General features: G+C 40.2%; 1 protein-coding gene across 7 annotated transcripts in view; it reads right to left on the bottom strand.

The window, feature by feature from the left end:
* Nucleotides 1-24,780, bottom strand: part of pard3bb (par-3 family cell polarity regulator beta b) — a 185,001-nt gene that overhangs the window by 148,759 nt on the left and 11,462 nt on the right. For all 7 annotated transcript variants that reach the window (XM_041057217.1, XM_041057219.1, XM_041057218.1 and 4 more), the window contains exon 3: nucleotides 24,590-24,691. In XM_041057217.1, coding sequence (XP_040913151.1) covers nucleotides 24,590-24,691 — 102 coding nt within the window. The remainder of the gene's footprint in view (nucleotides 1-24,589; nucleotides 24,692-24,780) is intronic.

The raw sequence follows: 24,780 nt of genomic DNA, 5'->3' as shown, positions 1-24,780 counted from the left end.
CAACAAATTGAATTGGTTGAGATGGACACACATGATGGCACCTGTCCATCATGTGTAAAATGTGTATGTGTGTGCAGGTCTGTGTATCGTCAGGATATGCTGTCTTATACAATTACTCTATAGGTTATAAGCAGCTCCACTGGTTTTAAGCATAATACATTAGAGAAGTGAGTGGAAATAAGATGAACTGCATATATGGTAATTTTCTGCCAACTGTGTGATTTCAGCTTTTCATGGTGCTTTGTTATTAAATAAGTAACGCTGCTAATGAACTCCAATAATCTGACTACAACAATAAACTGAGCATTATAAGTGTGTCTTCAAGGTCCAAAATCACAAAGCTCTTACTCTAACGCACAAGAGAGAGACCAGGTTTGATCACTCAGTGACACACACACACACACACACACTCTGTGACAGTGGACAGACTGTCAGCACCACCTAGCTCTACACAACAGAAACTGCATCTTAAGTGCATGTTGAAGCCACTGTCACACACCTAACCTGGGCCCTCCCTGTCTGTTACTGTGTCATCGAGCCGAACACGGAGCTGTTTTCTGCCTGTGTGTGTCTATCTGTACATCTGTCTCAAAGGAAGAAAAACTGTATGGACAGCAAGAGCTCCATGCCTTGTCAGTGTTTCCCATACATTTATTTATTTGTGGCAGCTCATCACAATATCACTCAATAACACTGACTACCACATATCGATCCTTTTTTTTTTTTATTTACAATTTCAAACGGCTAAAATCTTATTTCATGGCAGAGCTATGTGCAGCACATTGATGCACTCTGTCCCTCTTTGTCCCACTCTCCCTCTCTCTCTCTCTCTCTGAAACACACTGATACAGACCTGTCTGTGATTAACCCCTCCTCTTCATACACACTCAAAACGTGTTCATGGGCAGGAGGAAGAACTGTTATTACCTTTTGTCCTCAGATAAGACGGCTGGCAAAATTCCTAAAAAGAATCAATCCAGAGTTCAAGAATGGTTAGCATCTTGAACACCCCTGCACAAAGCTCTCTAAAACTGATGTATTCAAGTTACCTCTGAGAAGTTAGTTCATCTATGTTCTTAACACATGTCAATTTCAGAGACCCAATTCTTCATATAAGTTATTAACAAGCTCATCAGGAACCTAGCTAGTAAGGACAGCTATAGGTTAATGTTAGAATAGAGCTGGGATGTCCAGCATAGCACAATGTTTGGTCCCTTAATCTGGATGAATACTGAATACTGAATAATAATAATAATAATAATAATAATAATAATTCCAAAAACCTTGTCCCATGGAGAAGGAAGGGGTCTTGACCCGAGGTTTTTGCAAAACAGAGTACCTGGAAAGGCACATGGGGTAGGTGCACAGTCTGAACAGTGAGGTTAGGTATTCAATTAATTTGTTTTCGAATATTTCCAGGCTTCAACCAGTGCTGCTGTGGCAGCTGAAGCAGCAAGAGAGGGTAAGGAAGGGATCGCTGTAGTTAATGAAGAGAGAGATGTTGGAGAGGAGTAGGAGGACAGCAGTCAACATGCTGCTGTGGGACAGCCTGGTAGGGCATCAGCAACAGATGAGATTACTGAAAAAAATATTTTGTTATTTGTTTGACACAATGTCAAGCAGTGGAGTTGTATACCTAACGTTTGTTTGTCACAAAGCACTTGCCAATTACCACCACCACAAATAGAATCTAAGTCTGTGGGAAATGCTGCTTGTGGTGTATGCAGAATGTCTTAAAGTCCATTCTTTGTAAATGAATTGTGTTTCTGAACTATGCCATTACAATTTACAGGCCCACTGAGTGGCTTTCTGTCAGTGTGTCGTCATTCCCTTCTTTGCCCTCTTCGTGTAATAGCAAAGTAAAAACAAAAAAAAAAAAGGAACTTTTATGTGTCATGACATAATTTTGATGCTCTTTGTGCTGCACCAATAAAAGAAGTCAGTGCATGGTTACTAATGTGGCAAGATAAGGTCACTCGAGCACACATACAGCACAGCTCTGTGTAAAGCTGGCATGAGAGGTCATTTTTTAAAAGCCCTACACATTTCTGTGTGATTCCCATAAAAAATAATTGTGCAGATCACAAAGAGAATTTGAATGAACCCTGAGGCAGGTCAGCTCTCCTATGCTCGGCTATGTACAAGTTTGCCTTTTCGTCTTTCATCAGCACATATTCCTGCTTAGCCCTGTTTTCCCCTCTGGGTTCGCTTTGCCTCCTCTCTTTTGCTTCCACTCATTTCCCCTCCCTTCTCTTGCCTTTCTTCCTCTCTGGTTGCCTCCTTCCTTCATCATTTTGCTTCCTCTCATTTACCCTGCCTCCTTTTGCTCCTTTTTTCTCGGCTGCGCTTGTTTTCCTCGTTCTCTCCCTTTGCGTTCTCTCCTGTAATCTTCTCCACAGCTTCTCTTCTCTGCTGTCCCCCTCGCCCCTCTGAGCTATGGCGGTTCCTTACAAATCAGCTGATGTAAATCATCATGTTCCAGCACTTTGCTCTGTCGTATACACCCACAAAGCAACAAAGAGCTTATCGATTAACACATGAATCTGATACACCCGCGCTCACTCTCTCAATCTCAGTACTCTTAATCTTACTATTTTTTTCCTTAGTGTTTTTTTTTCTCCCCATCTCTCCTTTTCTTTCTTGTTTTAATCCTTTTGTAATGTCTACATTTCTTATATACAGAGAGTATATACAGAAGATCAACAACAGATTTATACGCAGATTAGAAAACACACTCAGCAGAAAGTGATGTATCTATACCATAAAAGTCTCACATACAGAATATGTAGCACAAAAGGACAGCGACAAAAAGAGCCACACACACACACACAACCCCACACATCTCTGACTATGACCTCTCCGGTACAATCGATCCATTGCCGTGGTAATCAATAAACAGGATGGTGTTGTCTCCGTATGGAGAATATGGATGAATGAAATTCACCTGCTCAGCAGTTTCAAGTTTGTGTGTGTGCATATTTGTGTACGTTTGTGTGTGTGTGTGTGTGTGTGTGTGTGTGTGTGTGTGTACGTTTGTGTGTGTGTGTGCTGACCCTCTATTGATCTCCAGTCACCTTACCTCTCAGTAGAGCATGAGAAATACAGACAAAACAGACAAGAAGAAAAAGATGAATGGGTGACAAATGAGAAACACAGACATAAAGACAGAGTCAGGGGCAGGTTACAGACATGCAGTACAGACACAGACAGCAGGAAGCAAGCTAAAAATTCCCACAGAGACATTATATAGACATATGATTTAGAGATAGAGAAAGCACAGCTTCAATTGTCAGAAGCAGAGCAGCTTCCATTTCTACCAGCAGGACAACTGTTCAGTGACTTTGTGAACTTCAGACAGACAGAACTTCAGTGTCTGCCACACAGCCAAAATATAATGACAACTTCTGTTTCCTCAGTCATGCAGATGGTGTGTGTGTGTACGTGCCTGCATTCAAATGTGCATGTGTGTGCGTGAATGTTTGCATTTGTGTCCCTGCATTCATACATATATGCATTTGTTCTTGTGCATGAGAAAGAATATCGGTGCGTATGAGAGCGTGTGCACGTTAACCATCTACCATCAGCTCCCCGAGGCTGTGTGTAGACCACACTTGGCCATATGGAACAGCATTATGGAGACACGCAGTGGCACAGATGGACACATTCTGTGCAGGCCATATTCCCGATGATCCACCAGTAGCGGTCTAAACGACAGCACTCATAAACAGAGGAGCCTATTAACCAGGGGAAACTGCACGGGCTCCGCCCTCTGGGAAGAACGGAGTAAATTAGTTCACTCAGGGTATCGAGTGCTGTTTGCAAACTTTTTCAGCAACTGTTTTTTGGCCTGCCACCAAGTTCCTTACTGAAATAACATTAATCAGTGACAGCTGATTTACCCAGTCGCTAACGTTTGTCATTTTAAACTGCAAAAGCGATAATTAGGGCAAGCTAAAACACAAGAAGCTGCTCCCTAAATGTTTCTTACACTGTTTTTTGGAAAGAGGGAGAACAGATCCATCAGAACTTGGACTGTACCCAAATAACTTTTCACATTCACAACACTCCGATTTTTTTTAATTTGCATGTGCATTTGCAGCGAAATCCTCACACTGTTGAGTTCAGGTCCCATAAAGGAGAGCAGTACCGCCACACTAACATGCTGATGTGGACAAAACATAGCAGACTACAGTAAAGGAAGAACTGGAATTTGGTTGAGTTTACTTTAGCCAATACAGATCCACTAAAAGATGTCTGCACTGGAGTCAATACTGGCCCTTAGAATTAAATCAAAACACCACTTAGTATAATTCAAAACAATCTGACAGCTCCACAAACTAAGGACTCAAAAATGATCACGAAGATGAAACATCTCTCTAAAGGTTTTCACAAATTTTGAACATTAGAACCCAAGTGATTTACTTAATGGTTATTCTTGATTTTAGCTGGGTGTATGGAACAAACCAACAGCCAAGTATATATTTAACAGCAGGCAAAGGGAAAATACAAATTGAATTATATACCTTCAAGAGAACATAGCGTTTGCACTGTATCAATCATGATAAACCACTTCAAGTTTTCAGCAGTGCTGTTGCTGATTCATACTGATGTGAAACTCACACAAGAGAATCCCTGCAGGATGATGTGCCCCTCTGCTGAGCAACATAGCTGCGACCTGAGAACATAAAGCCCACTACACATCTGTTCCACCTCTTGTCAGAACAAGCACAGAGATCTGCCTGCAGTGTGCCAGTCTTCTGTTGCTGTGGAACTACATGAACGAATCTTCTCCACCGAGCCACAGAAGTTCATTAAAACGAGCATAGTTACTGTATCTTCACATTACAACAACACCAATAAAGAGACAAGAAAACTGTACTATAATTGAAGAGTAGGGCTGCAAGTAAAGATGATTATTATTGCTGAGTGTCCTTCAGAAAGAGACTACCCAACATTCCCACCCACTTAACGCTGTGGCTAGTCCGCTGTGCAGAGGTGAGAGGGGAGCTAGGCATTTGTGGCACTTTTAATGCGAACAACCAAGTGTAAGACTATGAATGTCTTCCAAGACTATCACAGCCAGCTTTTCACTGCACCCTTCAGTACAGGGCTTTAGAATTACTACAAACACATTTGATTTCCGACACAGCCTTACAACACGTCTTTAGAACTAGTTCTGAGAGACCATAAACCAATCCTTAGTCTACATCTCTCACATCCCCTGATAGCTCATTTATCCAGCCTTCCTTTCCTTCATCCTCCTGCTTTCTTACCACCATCTTATCTCATTCAATTGGCTCTCCACATAACAATGGATGTCTGAGTGGCCTTTTGAAGTAGGATTTGCTGTCCGTCAGATGTGACTGATTAGGCTACACGCACACACCCACACCCACCATGTTCCCTCTCACATACATGCAACACAGCGTGTTTTGATGGTTATTACCTGAGGATTAATGTCAAAACACTAAGCATTAGTAACTGTCAGCTGACAGTCCTAAACCTGGATCAATGCAGTACACACATACGTGCATGCACATTCACACGGAAACACACAAGAATTAAAGGAATAGATTGTATCAAACCTGTGACAAGTGTAAGTCCTCTTATTCTTCTGGAGAGGGACTGATAAAATGAGCAGAGAATATGATTTCAAACTTTGATGATGTTTTTTTTTCCCAGTGGACTGGAATAAATAGACTACTTCTTTTTATTCTCTTGTACCTCCAACACCAAACCTTGAACATGTTTAGTGGAGAGTCGCTGTCCTGTTCTATCCAACGGAGGATTGCAGCTTTAGCCTTTCACATGTCTATAATCTGTAACCACTCTGGGGATTTTGAGGTTAATTGTTGAAAGGTTGTCTCCTGACCCCCAGACAGCTTATCTGCTCCAGAGCTGAAGGAGAACAATCAATCTCACCATGTCACTTCAAACCACGGAAAAAAGAAAAAAAAAAAAAAAACTGAACTCAACTATTTCTACACAGGAAGGAATCACTCTCACCATTTTAAGTCAACAATTTCTATTCATTCAAAAACTGAAAATAATGACTTAGTTATTACTGAGTTAGTTATTCTTGGTTCAGTCAGTGTCTTCGACACAGGAGCTACTCTTTCAAAGCTAAATCTCACAGTAAATACTTCATACATGTAGCATTTAACTCCACATTTATGTGTTCACTCATATGTGAATGTCATTGCTGACAGCAATACTGGATAAGTCAAATTAATATCATATGCATTTGTATAGGGGTTTACATCTCAACCAGTGCTTAATAAAACAGCACTGGCATCAAAATATTGTGCGCAGATTGGAAAATTACAAAGTAAAATGTTGTACAATGAGAATAATGGACTGTTGGCAACACTGTTGTGATGTGATTGTTTCAATACTGCTGCCGGTTTGCTTGCTAAAAAACGGTATTTGCTAGAAAACACCATCCTAGTTCACATTTTTTTAAATTCCTTGTTGTTCTAATTCCGTCTTGCTCTTTGATGTCCTAAAAGTATAGTCACACAAAGAGTTGGACAAATGGACAGACACAGTAACATGGACAGCCAGTCAATCAGAAGGACAGTCAGAGAGATGACATGTTTCTGTGAGCAGTGGAGGAGGAGGGGGGGGCCTTGGACTCTAGACAGTCTGACCTAAGTCATCTTCCTGATTGGGCTGTTTTTATCTCTTCCTATGTGGAGCTGTGCAACAACATTCAGTCTATTCATTAGTGTCTGCAGATGCTTTCATTACAAAGGGAGAGATGGGAAGCAGTGGAAGTGTGCGTCTGTGTCTGTGTGTGTGTGTGCGTGCGTGTGTGTGTGTGTGTGTGAGGGGCAGAGAGAGAGAAAGAAATAGGGAAGTAAATAATATGTTTAGGGGTTTAATGGTAATGTTTGCTTAGCAGTACCAGAGTATATGCATGCACAAGCATAACATGCAAACATTTATATTACACATACAAACTAACAGACCAAAAACACACGAACAATCTACATAGAAATGGTAACAATTCAATGTTTATTAGGCTATAATAGTTTGTTTCTTTATCAGTTTGCTGCCAAGGAGATTTAGTTTTTTGCCAACCAAACACATCTCAAATATATGGTGACAACCTGCGGTCCTAAGCCCAGGCTCTGCAAGCCATTCCACAATCTCGGCTGAGGACCAACAGTGACCGGGTCTTTTCTGTTAGGGCCCTCAGTCTTTGCAATAACCTCCCTGAGGAGATCAGACTGGCGAGTTCCTTATCCTCTTTTAAATCCCTCTTAACAACAAATTTTTATAAGTGCACTTTCTCAGAGCTTGGGGTCTGAATTCACTTTTAGCTTTTTAAGTAACTTCTTAAAATCTATTATTTTACAAAGTCATTCTTTGTTTCTTATGTTATTGACTATTTAATCATTGAAGAATGTTGTGTGTTTTATTTTACTCTACCTAATTTGTAGCACCATATTTCCTTCCCAATGTTGTATCATTCTTTAAACTATACTTAAGTGTTTTCTATTGTTTGCATTTAATTTTCACTGTCTTTGTAACTTTGTTTTGAAAGGTGCTATATAAATAGTTTTGGTTTTTTTTAAGTTCGTTATTATTATTTGGCATGACCCCATTTTTAGTCTGACTGGTCTAGACAACTGCAGATTAAGTATGTAGTTTAAAATGCTATAAAACTATTATTTTTCTTACTTTAAAATAATCTTTTAGGTTCCTCAGCTGCACATCTAATACAAACTAAGCTCTAACCCAGCTACTAACTTGTGACTGCATGGACTGTACATGTAAACAAAGAAAGATGTTCCATGTCGTCATCCTTTGTTAAAAAAAATTAAATTAAATATTATACTATACTATAGCATAGCTGAACTGTGCTACCAAAAGTCAAAACTCAGTTACAATCACTTCAAATACCTCTATTAGCTTTGATTGCATTTCTCTCTTGCTCACTGACTCTCAGTCCTTCACTTCCTCTCTCCCACTGTACTATCACGCTGTCTTACCTCCACCTCCTCAAGGTGAATGACAGAAATGATGTGATGCCTACTCAGGGAGCTGATGATCTGTGAGTGCGCGCGTGTGTGTGTGTATGTGTGTGTGTGTTTGTGTGTAGGGGTTAGGCAATTAAATGAGCCTGTTATCATCACTCACACATTCAGGGACAGGTTCACTCTTTATAAAGCTCTCACTGCCCAGCACATTACTCTGTCAATGTATGTAAATCTTTCTCCTAATTCCTGGTAGCTTTGTGTGTGTGTGTGTGTGTGTGTGTGTGTGTGTGTGTGTGTGTGTGTGTGTGTGTGATAACAACACATATGCACAAACGATTAATCTTTCTTTTGAACACACACACACACACACACACACAGAACATACATCGAGAACACACACACCACAGGCGGCTTTTCTTTTTAAAAGGTTGGCATGGGATGTGGTCTTTCTAACATCTCTGTGATTGTTTGAGTCAACACAGAGTGATTACATTAGTCCTCCTTACAGATCAGTTTATCTATTCACCAGACCATGAATCAAATCCATCTCAGCACAAATGATGTGTACATAAAGGGACAATCCACCTTACTTCAGATTACACACTGCCATAAAAACAGCTGCAAAGGTCTCTGGATGAAGTTTCAGACTGACCTGCGATCTCTTAAGGTAGATTTTAACCCATTTTCTTGAAACAGCCTGAGGATTTCTGCAGCAAAAATGCATAATACCTTCAGAGATTCAGATGGCTATGACTGGAGGCTTTTAAGTCATTAGATCAAGCAGCAAATTATGCTGCCTCAGTGTAATCATAATGAACTACAGAATGAGACTGGCAGGTCTTCAGTGGTTCAATTTAAGGGATTTTCAAGCCACCTGTTTTTCATTCATACAAATCTGCACGCTGTCATAATCTCAGCTGATTTCACTGTTCTCACGCGGAAAACAAGAATTACGTTTTGAATGAAATTATTTCTTCTGATCTCACATTTCAAGAGCAATCAGCTGTGTTCTCTGGGTCACAGCATGTAAGATGATGCCTGGGATGAAAAGAAGTTACTATTTATCAAGAAATTGGGATTCTGACTTTAACCTGACAAACTGGCAACTAAAAAGCAAGAGCACAGTTTTAGACAATTCATTTACATGTAAACAACTAATATGACATGTTTTCTTATACACTGACCAATTGTTGGCTTAAAGATCAATTTGTCATTGTGCATTTGAATACAAATATATTCTCTATCTTCATGCGCAATACTTTAACAGATTTTTTTAAACATAAAGTTATGCCATAAATTGATCCTTCTGCCACAACTGAAGACAACAAAATGTTTTCAAAACCTTCTGAACTCTTTAATATAACATCAGAAATGCCATACCATCCAACACAAAGCTTATTTTCTTAATCCTTCAAACTGTGATTTCAGTTTGAGGGGAAAAATGTTATAAAGTGATAGAGAGAGTAAAAAGAAGGGACAGGCAGGAAAAAGAACAATGAATGGGGGTTGAAAATGTGAGCTACTACTTTTTTTTTGTTTTCCGTTTTTTAATGTGTCTGTCTACACCAGTGGCTCACAGGCAGGCCCTCATGTGGTGTGTGTGTGGGGGGGGGGGGGGGGGGGGGGGTAATATGACTCACATGACTTACATGGGGAAAATAAACATGAGTTTCTGATGCTACCATGCTGACCTTCACTAAAATTCAACTTGGATCCCTATTTATTAGTTGCAAACCCTGTTATTGCTAATTACTGATGGGCTGGGGGCACATTAACTTGTTTCAGCTTGTCTGAGAGACTCCGGTAGACTAACACACAGGCATATGATGGACCAGTTCTTAGTCATATGGCCATTTAGCTGGTCCATCCCCAGCAAACTCCACATTCAGGCACTTCATTAAGATAATTCATCAGCAGAATGAATCCATGAGGACGTGGACTTCATAACAATAACAATTAGTAACACACACACAATTTCATGCAGTATCGTGCATCCATCTATTCTTGGTGGGTCCCAGGTGCAGCTGTGTTTCCTTAATTAAGAGCCAGGCTCCACGAAGACCACAGGCTTCACCGTTTATTATACTCATAATTAACCCTTTCGCTTTCACCGTACCTGCCTCTCTCTCTCTTTCATTTCAATCACTGTGTTAACCCCTTCTCTGTCGCTTAAAATCAATCTTCCATGTCCTGCTGCTTGGCTGCCTCATGCTGTCACCTCGTGCCCATCTCACACACTGTCACCATTAACCCAACATTTGTCTTTATTTCACCCTCTCTTCCACAATTCTTTAATTGCCAGCCTCCCTCTGACTTTCATTTTATTCACTCTTGCAATTAACCCCTTTCTCTCTTGCACTCTCCCCCTTCCCCTTCTTACAAATTGCACCTGTCTCTGTCTCGTTCTCGCTCTCTTAATGTTCTCTCTCTGGCTTTCTGTCTCATCCACGCTCCACGTATCCTCTCCCTCTCCTGCAAACGCCATTACTCAATTAACCCCCTTGGTTCCTGGCCAAGGGTCAACATATGTATCAGGTCTGGATCAAATCTGTATGTGCCTTTGACAAATGAAGTCCACACACACACACACGCTCTTGCACCCAAAGGTGCGACTCCAAAATTATTGGCTTCATTAGAGGAAAGGGTGAAAGAAAGAGTTAAGTGGTGAGGGTGAAGAGATGGGGTGAGGGAGAGAGGAGGCAGACAAAGCATTACTAAAAACTGACCGAAGAATCAGGACAAAGCAAGGGAAGAGTTATGCTCCATGGAAAGAGATAAAGTAAGAGAGAAAAAGGAAGTTAAATAACAAATGCTGGAGAGAGCAAAAGGGACAATGATTGATGTGAGCTGGAAAAATATGGCAAAGGAAAGGAGTGTACATGTAAGTAGTTTGACAGGTAGTGTTAACTAAGACACAGGAAGAGCATAAAGGGAGAAACTGTTAGGGCAAATGGCAGACAGCACAAAAAGCCAGGAAAGAGCAGACATGGAGTATGAAGAGAGGAGAGAGGGAATGACTGCAGAGAGGATAACTACTGAAAAGAGGTAGACCTGAGGTGGAGGATGGGTAGAGCAGAGCAATGAGGTGAAGGTGAGAGGGAGCATTTAGGTTCATTATGGCTGAGATCTCACTGTTGTTACCTCTTTTGTCCTGTCGTAATGAGCAACCTCTCTACGTAACACAGAGATAATGATACATGAGCTGAGCCTGGATGACATTTAGGAAAAAGCTCCATTAATTGGAAAAACCTGAGCCCCATGGATCATCAGCTCACCGTAATGTTTAAGGCTGACATAACAGACACTGTGACTTTTTTGGTTATTTTTGATATTTTTCAGTTTTGATGAGATGAACCATTTTTAATGGTTTGCATCCTTTTGTTTTCTACCTTTTGCAATTAGAAAGTTTCCACCAAAATTAAGAGAAGACAGAAGAGAAGTATTATTAAGTCAATAGCACACATTGAGTGCTTACTGTCCGACGATGTTCATTGTTTGGTAGCTTCACACCACGTGCGCATGCGTGAATTTGATGACACGAATTCATACGTGAGAACGTACGAATCGATCTTTACAAAATAAAATGAGAATAGGAGAATCGATTTTATCGACACAGCTCTAGTATGCACATTTTTAGCTTGCATTTGAATCGGTTTGTATCAGTGCCACTGTTATGAACATACTTCAAGTATATACCATATGCATTTAGTGCTTTTTCCATTAATTACTGAGAAGCCAGATACGCGGTTCTGTTAGAACTGGACTGCACAGATGAATGAAGCGTATCAGCCAGTTTAACATGATGAGTGCTCGTCGCAGCCTGCAAGGAATTACACTGATCCATTCGTATGTGTGTGCATGTGCATCCACACACATGTATACACACACACCCACAGTCACAAAGACAAGAATGCGTGCATTTAGCAGATGGCTGGTGGTTAAGAGAGTGTGAATGATAAAATCTGCCCACTATACCATCGCCTTGTCCATTATTCCACTCCACTGCTTTTGACAAGTGTGAGGGTGTGTGTGTGTGTGTGTGTGTGTGTGTGTGTGTGTGTGTGTGTGTGTGTGTGAGCTGAAGTATATTTTTGTGTGGAGCTTTCAGCTCAATGTGTCTGTGTGTAAGTGAAACCATCTACTCACATCACTTGTGTCATAAATGAACAATATTAAAATTAAACCATTAAATTAAAACATAAAAACAGCCATTTAATTGAGTTTTGTCTATTCTGATTTTATTGTTTCTACCCATCATGTGTGACGGGTTGTAAGCAATCAAACTAATGGAACATTACAGACCTATTCAAAATGTGCCACACAAGTGATATTGTATTACCCATCTGTGTGTGTGATCAAGTGAAACATATGAGGCTATGCGGCATTAAGGGTTACGTTTGAAGTCATTGTGTTCTTGATGAGTTACATGGTTTGATGCGTGTCAGCGTGTAAAAGAGAAAGATATACAGATGGAGGAGGTGAGTGTCCGCAGTATTTAGACAGATGATTCACTGAAATCGCACACACATAAAGAGCTCATTGCACACACGATTCAAAACACACACACACACACTAAGGTTTACAGACAAATAAGATTTAAGACCAAAGAAAGCCCCAATCATGAGCATACACCCTTTTACCCTTTCAAAAACAGAAAGGGGAATAGTCATTATATAGACTGACTGACACTGTAAATCACTGCAGAAGATATAACCTAGTAAGTCATATATCACTAAAAGCTGATAATTCAGCCACACACGTACATACAATATGCACATATAGTAAACGGTGCTCTGTTAATATATGTTGGCTGTCAGTGTAGACTGATATATGTGTCAGTGTACCGCAATTTAACAAGGCCATAGCCTCATCAAATATAATTCACAATTCGACTAATAGCTGAGATCTCAGCTCCTAAAGAGCAGGTTTATGGTTCCTCTACCCTTCTCAAGGACTACTAGATACACCTGCTCACACATACACACACACACAAACACACACGACAACCCATCAATGAAAACTAACATATATGATAACTATATAATGAAAAATGTCAGGCTACGTCAGGAAAATGACAAAGAAACGATATCTGAGTCACACATCCAGTGGACAGCCAGAAGATTTTATAGCTCCTGTACCCTTTTGAAGGACTAGGTTGAGCAAGTGTATACATTCATACATGGCAGTGTATGTTAAACCACTGGAGATTGTGACAACAAGAAAACAACACACATTTGTGTTTCAACTTATAAGAATCTTACACAAACAAACACATTTTTGGCCATACATCTATCTGAGTTGCATGTGCTGCAGTAACTGAGTCAGGACAAGACCCATCTCTGTGCACAGCTGTCTAGCTAGTGTCCAACAATGGCCTGCATGTAAGGTGTTTAGGGGACATCTGTAAAGTGTAGCTACAGAAAATAACCTTGGTCACCCTCTCCCCCTCTAAACTGCTTAAGCTGCTGCATGTACATCAGTCACATGCCACACCACCAACCTCAGCCTGTGGGAAACCCTGCCGTTACAAAGGGTATTTTTATTTTTTGACTAAGAAAACCTAAAAGAAAACAAATGTCGTACAAATATTCTTTCATTTCATCCCCACCTGAGTAACATGTATGCCTTTTTTTCTACTCTGTTTCTATACTGTGTTCAGTGTGTTCTCAAAGATAATAAAACTGTTTTGTTGGCGCTGAAAACCTGTGTAGGCCTTCATTGTTTCCACACAATACACACACACGCACACACCAGAATAGCCAGTAAATGAAACCAGTGCGATGTGTGAAAGCAATAAGCAGCACTGCTTTCTTTAGTGGAAGGTCAATATTATTCTCACCAGTCGGCCACTCCATATGGAGGGCGGAGGGGTCAAAGGTGGCAAGAAAACTGTTAGTATTACATGACCATATTGTATGTGTGTGTGTGGGCATGTGTGAGAAACATATGAGTGCGAATATTTGTCCTTCCTGTTCATTCACTTAACCTCTGAAAGCTGACATCACACTTGAAAATGAAAATAGGTCTGAACTCTGTTGCCCTGAAAGACATATCTATAAACATGATTAGGGCAGGCTGAACAAACAGACGCAAGACTAAAGGCCAAAAAAGGTTTGAAACAAAACATGGCTTATACATTTTAAAGAAATGCAGCATGCCTATGAAATGAAAGTATTCTTTTCCTTCACTGCAGCTTAATTTTATTACTTAAGCTAGTGGTTACATGCAAGGTATGGTACAAACATAAGCACCATTGCCAGACACCTTGGAACCTGCAAATGACTGATGTGTTCATTGGTTAAGATAATCTAACCTATAATCTATAATCATAGCAAAGAAAATGTGCAGGCCAAGTAAAATATCAACAGAAAACATACGTCTTGAATAAATAAGCTCTTTGTCAGATGGAGTCTGTGGTAAAGCATAAATAAATAATAATATGACTGCGATTGGACCAGGAAATGGAAATGGAGAATTCATTCTTTATTAAAACTTGAATTACTTACTAAGTTGCTCAGTCACTTAAAGTGCAGGAACAATGCCAGCAAGACTTAATGATACTGGCAAAGCTACAAAAAAAAATAATCATCGTTTATTAATACTTAATGCAGCACTAATATGATTATTAAGCTTAACACATAGGTTCAAGGTGAACAATGTGATTTGTTGGATGCCCGTCTGCTTCATTTAAGTATCAGGTTTTTGTTAAATTGTCTGGGATTAAAATGTCGTGATTAAATGTGGACCGTGTCAGAGGCCACCCACACAAATTGCTGCTTCTCAACATGTCTGCATGTTTTTCTAATCCCTTTTAAGTCTCATTGTTTTTATCTGGGTCATGGTTCAATTAATGTTGACATGTTAACCAGCAACACAAGCGCACACAGACACACACTGGCACACACAAAATGCTATAAGAACCTTATCATCAGCTACCTTAATGCACAAGCACGTATCCTACACAGCATGTTATACATACGTATCCAATCGCATACTGTCCGTCTGTTTGTCTGGTGTCTATTGTCTTCATTATCTTGTCTCACCAGAATAAGCAGCAATGAATAATCACATAATCACATTTATGAATCAATACTTTAAACCTGGCTTTGTGTGTGTGTGTGTGTGTGTGTGCATATGTATATGTTATTATCGAAACCAGGGCTGAAGCTGGAGCTCCTCACTCAACTGAAGTCTCTGTTAGCACGTATGCGCTGCACAGACTTAATGTACATGTCATTTATGATGAAAACTGTAAAGGGGGGATTATGGGGCATTATGCATAATAACCCTGCCAACAGGGTGATAATTGCCTCAGTCTGACTGGCTTGTGTTTTCTTCCTCAAAATGACAGAGCTAAGCTGGTGAGAAAGGGTGGGGTAGAAAGAAAAGAGATGGAAAGCAGAAGGAGAAAGAGAGATGGGGGTGGAGAGAGAGAAAACGTGGACAGACGTGTACTGCAGTGCAAAAGCCGGGTGAGAAGTTGAAGATGAGGAGGAAGAGGAAATAGCAAGAGAAAGACAGACAGAAAAAGGCTGGGAAAGCTAGAGAGCAGGTTTAGACAGTGTGTGAGTCAAAGGGGTTAAGAGAGAGAAACCAATGCCATCTGCGAACTACATGTCAGTTACAAAGGGGAGAAACTGTTCATACAGTACAAGCTTTTTGTGTCATTCACTTCCTCTGCATGTGTGGCTCTTTTGGTACTTTTTGTACAAAAATACATCCAGACTGACATCCACTTCTTCCTGTGCTTTCCTTTCCTTGTGCCTCTTTCTTTGCCCATCACTCCAGCCAAGGTCTGTGTACTATATATCTGTGTGCTCCACCCATTTATTCATATCCAGCAGCTACATCCCAGATCACTGCTTTGACAAAATATGGTATGTGTTTATTCAACATTTTATGAATGAAATGAAAACTGTATATACACTGGTCATTCTCTCTGCTGTGTCTACACATGGCATGACGTAGACAAGGCATGGGGTCAGGCATGAACATGGCTGAAACACCTCCTGTGCAGACAATGCAGTAACGGTGTATTCACACATATGGATACAAACTAGTTCTCTAGGGCTCTCATGAATCTGTGGTTCTGCTGAACACGTAATTTACGCACCTGCACCATCTGGACAGCAGTGATTTGTTATCACAACAAATCACTGGTAACTCATTAAAAACGCACTGTAGAGAATTGGGAAGCCAGACATCGCAATGATCACCTCTTTCTCTACTTTGTTTAGAATCTATTTGCATAGTGGAGTGGAATAGTACACCCTGACACTTGAGCTGCTGAAAGTCAGGTCTTGACCAGCTCCCAGCAAGGAAGGAACGACAATGGTACTTGGCAAACAGACAATCAAACTGCAGTGGGGCAACAGGCCGTCAGCCCCACTGCAATTTGTTTTCTCACAGTCGGGGCACTTGACACTGAGAGTATGACAGCAAAAAAATGATTTTCTTCTCCAGATATTCATTTCTAAATTACTTTGTACCACTAAAGCCACTTTTTTTTTCTGCTGCCAGCAGGTGGGGCTTTGCCTCACTTGCCCCAAATGGCCCATTGCCTCTGCTCCTTCCCTTAATTAAGCTCTCTGCTTCACGCCATTTTCAATTTCATGCCTCTCCTCCATATACCCTGCTTTCTACTTTATTCTTTCTACTTCTACTTCATGAACAGACAATTGATCAATACGTCAACCATACATCATGGAAAATAAAAGAAACACATCACATAGTCAACTCAAAGGGTCTGTCAGATCCATCCTACAGGTTACAAACATATGTAAAGCATACATCCACAGACATATGAGAAGATACTAGCACACAGAACATTAAATTAATAGGCTATGGTAATCCCCCCCCCCCGTCAAAACAGTATTTGAACTTCAAAATATGTTTTGACACAAACACAAGCTATTAGACTAACAGTTAACTGCCATATAAAAAGTTAAACCAAAATAATCGGCAGTGATGAATGACTAAATTAAAATTACAAGTTCACACAATCAGTGATGACAGCAATCAATCTGTAAATGATGCAACACAAACATTAGTCTGGCCAAATTACTTTTGTGTGTGTTTATGTGTGTCTGTGTATGTGCACATCTAAACAAATGATGCAGCAGCCCTGAATCATCAGTTCTTATTCACATTTGCTAAATGAACATTTAATTGATTCATCTCTATCAAGAACTATCACATCTAGCGAATATATTATTATAACATGCATACATGCTACAAGTTTCAAAGTCAGTGCTTAGACTGACCGACAGACATTAATGAGCATGTTTTCCAGGGCTGCATCTGTTATCAGCATCAGCCTGTGTTATGTGCCACTGATTAGCAAAGCATTCATGATCATGGGTATGGAGAACTGAAGAGCGAGAGAGAGCACAGAAGGGAAGGAAGGGCCTGCTGATAATATGGAACCTGCTCTGAATAATTTCCTCATTAAGAGAGGTTTGGCTACTTTGTTGTTGATTCTGGTATTGTAGTGCCCTTTAATTATTTTAACTATTAAGATTAACCAGCAAATAAATAATTTCAAAGGACAGATTTGTGAGAGGGGGATGAAGAGATTTTTATTTAAATAATAAAACAAAAATAATAAGGATATTCATATATGGGAAACTACAAATTTTGGGTTCATCGCCAAACCTTGATCAGAATGTAGGTGAGAGTAATGCATTCAAATGGGAAAACACAAAGAGAAGTAAACTTTATTTGGAGCCAAACAAAGCCTGAACACAGATTATATTTCACTTCCTCAGATGTAGACACTTCCTCAGCATGTGCTGATAGTCAGGTGTGACAGCTTCACACTATGGCCTGATGTGTGCTCAGTTCCTTTATGACCTCCTCTTTTCTCAATATAAAGTCTATCAACTCCTCTTTCATAAATATCTAAAGTTTATCATCCGTGCACATTTTAAATCTATCTTACGTTTTAGTCACCATGCCAACGTGACAGACACTGTCTGTATGAATGCCAGTCTGCCTGTTAGTCTGTCCCTACCCTGCTCCGACCACCCACCAAGCCATGTGATGGCAACATGCGCCAGGAAAACAGAAAGGAAATCAAAAGGACAAAAAAGAAAGAGAAAACAGGAGCATTATTTAAATATTTAAACTGAGATATGAACTGTTGGCCTTACTGTCTCCTCGAGCAAATGTTTTCAAAAGTGCACAAGTTTTGGCTAACTGAAAAATTAACACATACACTCACACACACACACACACACACACACACAATGTACTCCGCATTGAGTTGGCCTGAGTCCACCAACTGTCCATCTTCACGTCTCCAAGTCAGACCGTTTAAGGTTGTTTCATCCCATCAGCCAGACAGACAGTATAATCGCCAGACAGGCTTTGAGTTTGATCAATTCAAAGTGTATCTTAACAGGATTTGCAAGACAACTTCCAAACAGTTCTCGCACAAATTACACTACTGCAACATTAAAGGCCTAAATGGACTAAATTTCTCTGAGGAGGCGCCCACTGGAGAACCCCAGGACCGCCAGAGATCTCACAAGCCCTGCTTTCTTCTGATGTTGATGCCAGGTTTCTGTATTTAGAAACTAATAAACTGATCTTTGGAAAGGTTGTTCATGTGCAGACAAGGAGAAGGATACGAGAAAGTTTCCAAGGCACTGAGTATATGGAGCAGTACAGTGTCAATTACTTAAAAAAACTAAAAGTTGAGTTACTCTTTAAAAATGGTGATATAATAGGTGAAACTATCTTATAGGTAGGATATAATCAGATTGTGTTACTTTTAAACAAATCAAAACAAAACTTACTGCATGAGTAAAGCACACACATTATGTATGAACACACAGAATGTATATACTTCATACTAATGACAGTGAACAAAAAAGAGAAAGGAAGTGTAAATGAATGCTTTGCTGTGATCATGTGTGTGCATGCAGGTGTGTGTGACTGAGCGCTTGATCAAGTGTGTGTGATATTAAGGTCCAAGAGCAAACATCAATATCATACAAGGTAACAGTGTTTCTCCTCTCTCTCTTTCTCCATTACCATAACCAGTTAACCTTTTAAACAAACCCTGGTCGCTGTGAGGCTGTTTCTGCAATACCTACAAGATGGGAAAAATACATTAGGAATTACACTTTCAGCGACACAGAAAATGCTGATGGGAATCCATATTTCCTGCTTACTTTTCATTTTCTTTGGCATGAAGCAGTGAGTGGGCTTGAAAAACAACGTGCAAGGGAGACATAATGGAGAAAAGGGTGGAGTGGTGGAGAGTGTGTGGTGGTCTAAAGGTAAACTTGCACGTATGCTTCCCAAAATGTACAGTCCGGACTTAAGGGATAGGGATGATTACACATTTTTTGCACTGTGCTTCAGCACATCCAATTTGAAAGAAAATAACAGATACTACATTAAAGTGCCAAGTCTCAGCTTCAATTTACGAGTCGGTCACCTGATCTCAATCCAACTGAGCTGCATTCCACTTGCTGAAGACTACACTGAACTCAGAGACCCCACAACAAGAAAGAGCTGAGAGTGGATGCAGTGAAGTCCTGGGAGAGCATCGCCAGGGAAGATACAAAGCGTCTGTTGATGTCAGCGACTTCAGGCAGTCACTGGCTGCAAAGGATTTACCCCAAAATAATAAACATGATGATTTTGTTTGACTTCACATGTATCTGTCCACTTACTTTTCAACCTCCTAACTTTTGGCATTGTGTTAAAAGGCCTATATCTCCCACACAGTTCTTTCTATACTGATGTAAACCTGCTCAAATTAAAGTTGGGACCTGACACTTCAATGTAGTGTCCATTATTTTATTTCAAATTGAATGTGCTGAAGCACACAGCCTGAAGAACAATAAATTTTCCAAATGCTTACAGTCTGGGCTGTAGGTAATCTTTAAACACGTGCTTTTGTTTGCTGTCAGAGCATTTTAAGCTGTTTGGGACGTATCTGGGTTCATAAATTTGAGCACTCTCTCTCCGAATGCATCACTTGAGTACTATATTTCAGCCGGGGATTTCTGAATCTGTATTTTTGACCTCGGTCTTCAGCAGACCTCAAAAATCTTCTCTGTTTTCTTTGTGGTTATAAACCTAAAGCCAGGCAGTCTGAGTCTGCCTGCAGTAAAACACTCATCTGGGATTAGAAGCCATTTATTCATCTCAGCTCAGTAATACTATGAGAGCCTTGCCTCAGAATCCAATGAATATTTCACACTTTCATTTCATATGCAATCTCTGGTGCTCAGAAGTGTGTATTGCTGGATATCATTCTGTACGGTTTATTTCTCAATGTGTGTGTGTCTCACCATATGTGTGTGTTTTGGGGAATTAGTTTGTAGCACTGTATTTGATCCCAGGCTGAAAATGTGTATTTTGTAGTATGCATGTGCTTTTATATTTGGTTTTTGTGCTCCAAAGTTACGTTTTGTACAGTTTCACTGAATTCACAGGACATTAAAAAAGGAGGATATTTCTGTCTTTTTTGAGCGAGTATGAAGAGAGACCTGTCGATAAACTCTCACGCACGCACACACCCACACTTGTACTTACATCTTTTTGAGGACACTCACTGACATAATCCATTCCCTCGCCTCTTACCCTAACTTTAACCATCCAAACTTAATGCCTAACCCTAAACCTTACGCTAACCCTAACCAAAACCGATCTCTAACCTGAACCCTTAAACCCACTCTTAACCCTAAAACAGCCAGTACTTTCCCAAAACGTCCTCACTCTGTAAGGTCTAGGCTTTTTTCATCCTCACAAAGACAGATGCACAAGTACGTATGTAAACACACACACACAGACACACTCACACACATTAATCTACGGTCATTTTAACTCCAGCCTTGAAACAGAAACCTGCTAAACCAGCTTTAACTACAGATCTACTATTCAAATGATTCAAAGCTTATCTAATCATTTTACTTCTAGCCAGGCTGATACACTTCTCCTTTTTTCTTTTTTTTTCTTTTTTTACATTAACCATTAACCAACTGCTTCCTCAGTCCTGTTTACATTGAAAGGGAAGGTTAACATCTCAGTTGTAGGCCTCTGTTTCCCTCAGCTCTTCTGAACATTTCAGCATCTTTCAGCCAGGTATTTTCTTCAGGAGTTGATGGACACTAGAGCTAAGAGGAGATGTTAAGTTGGACTTACACTTGTCAGGTAGCCAGACAGACAGCACAAAATGAACGCTACAGTAGCTCTGTGTCAACTGAATGCATAAAATTGACAACTGTTTGCTATTACATGTTCCTCCTAACAGCTTTATCAGATGATAATATGCCAATGTTGTATTTTCAGCCTGTTCTGCTGTAACAAAGTTGGAAAAAATACGAAACAAAACAAACAATCCAGCCTGAAATTAATAATCAATAATTTCTATGTGAACTTTGCCTTTGACTGGTCTGATATGTCAGAGTTAGAATTTACCATGTGCTACAAATAGCTTTGGCTGACATCAAATGAGCCTACCTTGCTCACATGTTGGAACATTTCATCTCCATAGTAACAGTGCAAACCACAACCTCAAGGGCGAGGGCCTCTGGCTTTGTGCCAACTGTGGCCCAACTTCTCCAGAAACCCTTAAAAAAGTACATTTGGGCTGTGCCTGAATATAACAGACATTCAGCAACTTACTCCTAAAGCAGTAAACAGAGATTTCAGACATTATGAATTACCATCATTTTGCATCATCACTGACAGGTGAAGTCCACGGAGTTACTGTATTGTGACTGTTAATTTCACATTTATAAATATGAATAGTAGATAGATAGAATAGAGAGTAGTGTACACGCAATGGGAGCTACAATTTTTATTCCACTGTGGAATTGTTGAGGCCACTATATAGTGGATAAAGTTACACAGTCGGAATTGGTACACGTGTAGCGCATGCGGTGAGCTATTCTGCAAATAGGGACTGAATTCAGACACAACCTTAGCTTATACAGCCAATCTTGTTCAGTCTCTTTCAAACCAGAGATTTTGTGGCTATAAAACCCGTGCAGTTCACTCTCCAAGCTACAGGGACTGATCTTGGTTGGAACTCTGTACTGTAACATTTCCATATAAAATAGGGCTACAAACAAGATCACAGTGACACAGGACGAGTGGCTACCAGCCAGCTGTGGGACCAATGCAAGCTGCTCTCTGAATCTCTACAAAACCATGGCAACAGGCTCTCATAATAGCAGTCCTCTAGGTCAGGTGCTGGTCTCCTGACTCTGTTATTGCTCCTGTCACTGAGTCATATAGCCCCAGGGCTGAAGGCTTAGTGTGTCATGTAACGCCCCCGAGTTTGAGAAATGAGAGCTCATCAGGAAAACTCATCCAGCAGAGAGAACAACAGGTTATAAATACTTGTCATGTGGAAATTTATTCACTGTAAAGATAGTTCTCATTAGTCACTTTTCTACAGGATGTCTGAGGTATCCATGTCAAGGAAAAAAAACACTCTCAAAATTTTTAAAACACAAAATACATGTTTCATTTAACTGTAGCTATGCTCACAATGACAAAAATATCTTGCTTATAAAATCTAAAAATCAGGATCTGAACCATAAGAATGATTATTTTGGACACTAACAGATGCTTGAGTTCTGGTTAGAGGGAGAGAGAGATTACTTAATTTCTTCTCAAAGGTTCTTATAGCCCTGAGAGAAATTGCCAACTAATGCAACTTTGTTCTTAATTAGTTCAGAGATTCTCCAACAAATCCTGCAGTATTTATACATCCTTAAAGGCATACAGTATGAGCCGAGGACAGGGAAATATACTGTAAATTACATTTTCTAGCCAGTAACTTTTGCTAGCTGTGACCTAAATGAATAATTCAGTTCACCATAGGACACAGGCTCATTAGAAAACACTGATACTGTTTTACTGTTTTAAATCCACCACGGCCAGTCTAAAAGCCCAGGTGAAAAAGGAGGAGGGTCAGGCTTAGAGCTAGCAACACCACTCTTTGCTACAGAAATGCTGACAACAGAAAGAAAGAATCCAAAGATTGGTCTTCTTCTATCAAGAACAGCTCAGAGAGCACTGATTGAATGGGAAGCACATGGGCAGAGAATCATCACAGCTTCATTCAGGACCAAGAAGAGGAAGATCAAAATGAATGTGGTACAGTGCTATGTACCAACAAAAGACAGCGATGATGATGATGAAAAAGCTGCCCAGCATCAAAAGAAACAACATATTCTACAAAGATGAGATGGGTAAGCAGCGCTTAGAAGAGATAAATGGATGATTGGAGAATGGAAAGAGATTGGCAGAAACCTGTGCCCTCACTCAAAGCTTCCAAGTGAAAACCAGTGTCAGGAAAGGCTGTTCACTGTCCCCTTTCCTCTTCCTTCTGGCTATCGATTGGATAGTAAAAACCACAATATCAGAGAAAAGAAACTGGATCCAGTGGACACTCAGCTAGATGACCTAAAGTTGCTTTGCAACCTTACAGTCAACAGAAAACGCAGAAGAAGACAACAGTACTAGCAGACACCTCATCACAAGTAGGCCTCAACATCCATAAAGGTCAACACAATCTAGGAAGACCCCGGAGGGAAGAGCACATGAAGTAGAAGGCTTCACTTACCTAGACAGTGTCACTGACAGGCAACACAGCACGGATGCAGATGTCAGAGCCAGAATAGGCAAGGCAAGGGATCATTCATCCAAATGAAGAACACACAGAGCCTCAAAGAAACCGGCCATTGGACAAAGCTCAGACTCTTCAGCTCCAACTTCAAGCCTATACTACTCCATGGATCCCAGACATGGAGGACAAAAAGGAGCGATAGGCATAAGTAAGTAAGCACTGTTTTAATGTGCTGAGCCACTAAGAGAGGGCTAAAGATTTATTTAAGTTCCTGAGCCACGGCTAAAAAAGCCCTTATTCTAGGCCATTTATCACATTCTAATAATGCCAGCGTCTATGAGAGGGTATGAAAAACACAAGATTTTCCAAAGGGGAAAATGAAAAGTGACACAGTCCTCAGGGGAAAAATAAGAAAAACGGGGAATATACAGATTGAGTCTGCAAAGTCTCCAAAAGTGAATTGCTAATGACGCTGCCTAATGCTACAGGCAAGTTAAAACCATTTCCCTTTAAATTTTTGCTTGTGTGGCAATATTCTATCCAAGGGAGTGGCTTATAGGCCACTACAGCTCAATACTCTGGAGTATGAACAAGCACACACACATTCACAAAGATCCACACACACGCACAAGCTTGCGCATGAGCACACACACACAAAATACAAGGTACCCACTCAAACCTTTGTTCAAGTACACATACCTTTCCCCACACACACAAACACACACTGTTTTGTGACTAATTAATAAGTATAAATCAAAAGGATTATATGCATTATATGAGAGGCATCAGGAAGGATTTAAGGGTTAATGAAGAAGATAAATTTAAATGGCTGTCTGTGGTTATTTACAGTCATATAAAACCACTGAATTCCTATCAGTGGTTTTGTATCGCAGAGGGGAAAAAGTAAAAGGAAGTCAAATTATTTCAACAATCTCTTTAACTACATTATCAGATTGAAAGCAGGAGCAGAGTGAAAACATTAAATTCTCCCCCGAGAGGTTCTTACCTTGTCTTTGTCTTCTACCAGATCGCTGAGTATATCATCAGGGTCCAGAATCCCCCCATCACAGTATTCAACATGGTGGGTCCGAACCAGGTAATCTCCTTCCTATAACACAGGAAACAACCAATGCAAATCAATAAACTTCATATGTGAAAGACCTGATCACTCTCCCCATTTTACTCACAGTAAGTGAA

The sequence above is a fragment of the Toxotes jaculatrix genome, chromosome 15, assembly GCF_017976425.1.
Source record: "Toxotes jaculatrix isolate fToxJac2 chromosome 15, fToxJac2.pri, whole genome shotgun sequence".
NCBI classification, from domain to species: domain Eukaryota; kingdom Metazoa; phylum Chordata; class Actinopteri; family Toxotidae; genus Toxotes; species Toxotes jaculatrix.
Note: the sequence above shows the minus strand (reverse complement) of the source record. Positions and strands in the feature narration are given on the sequence as shown.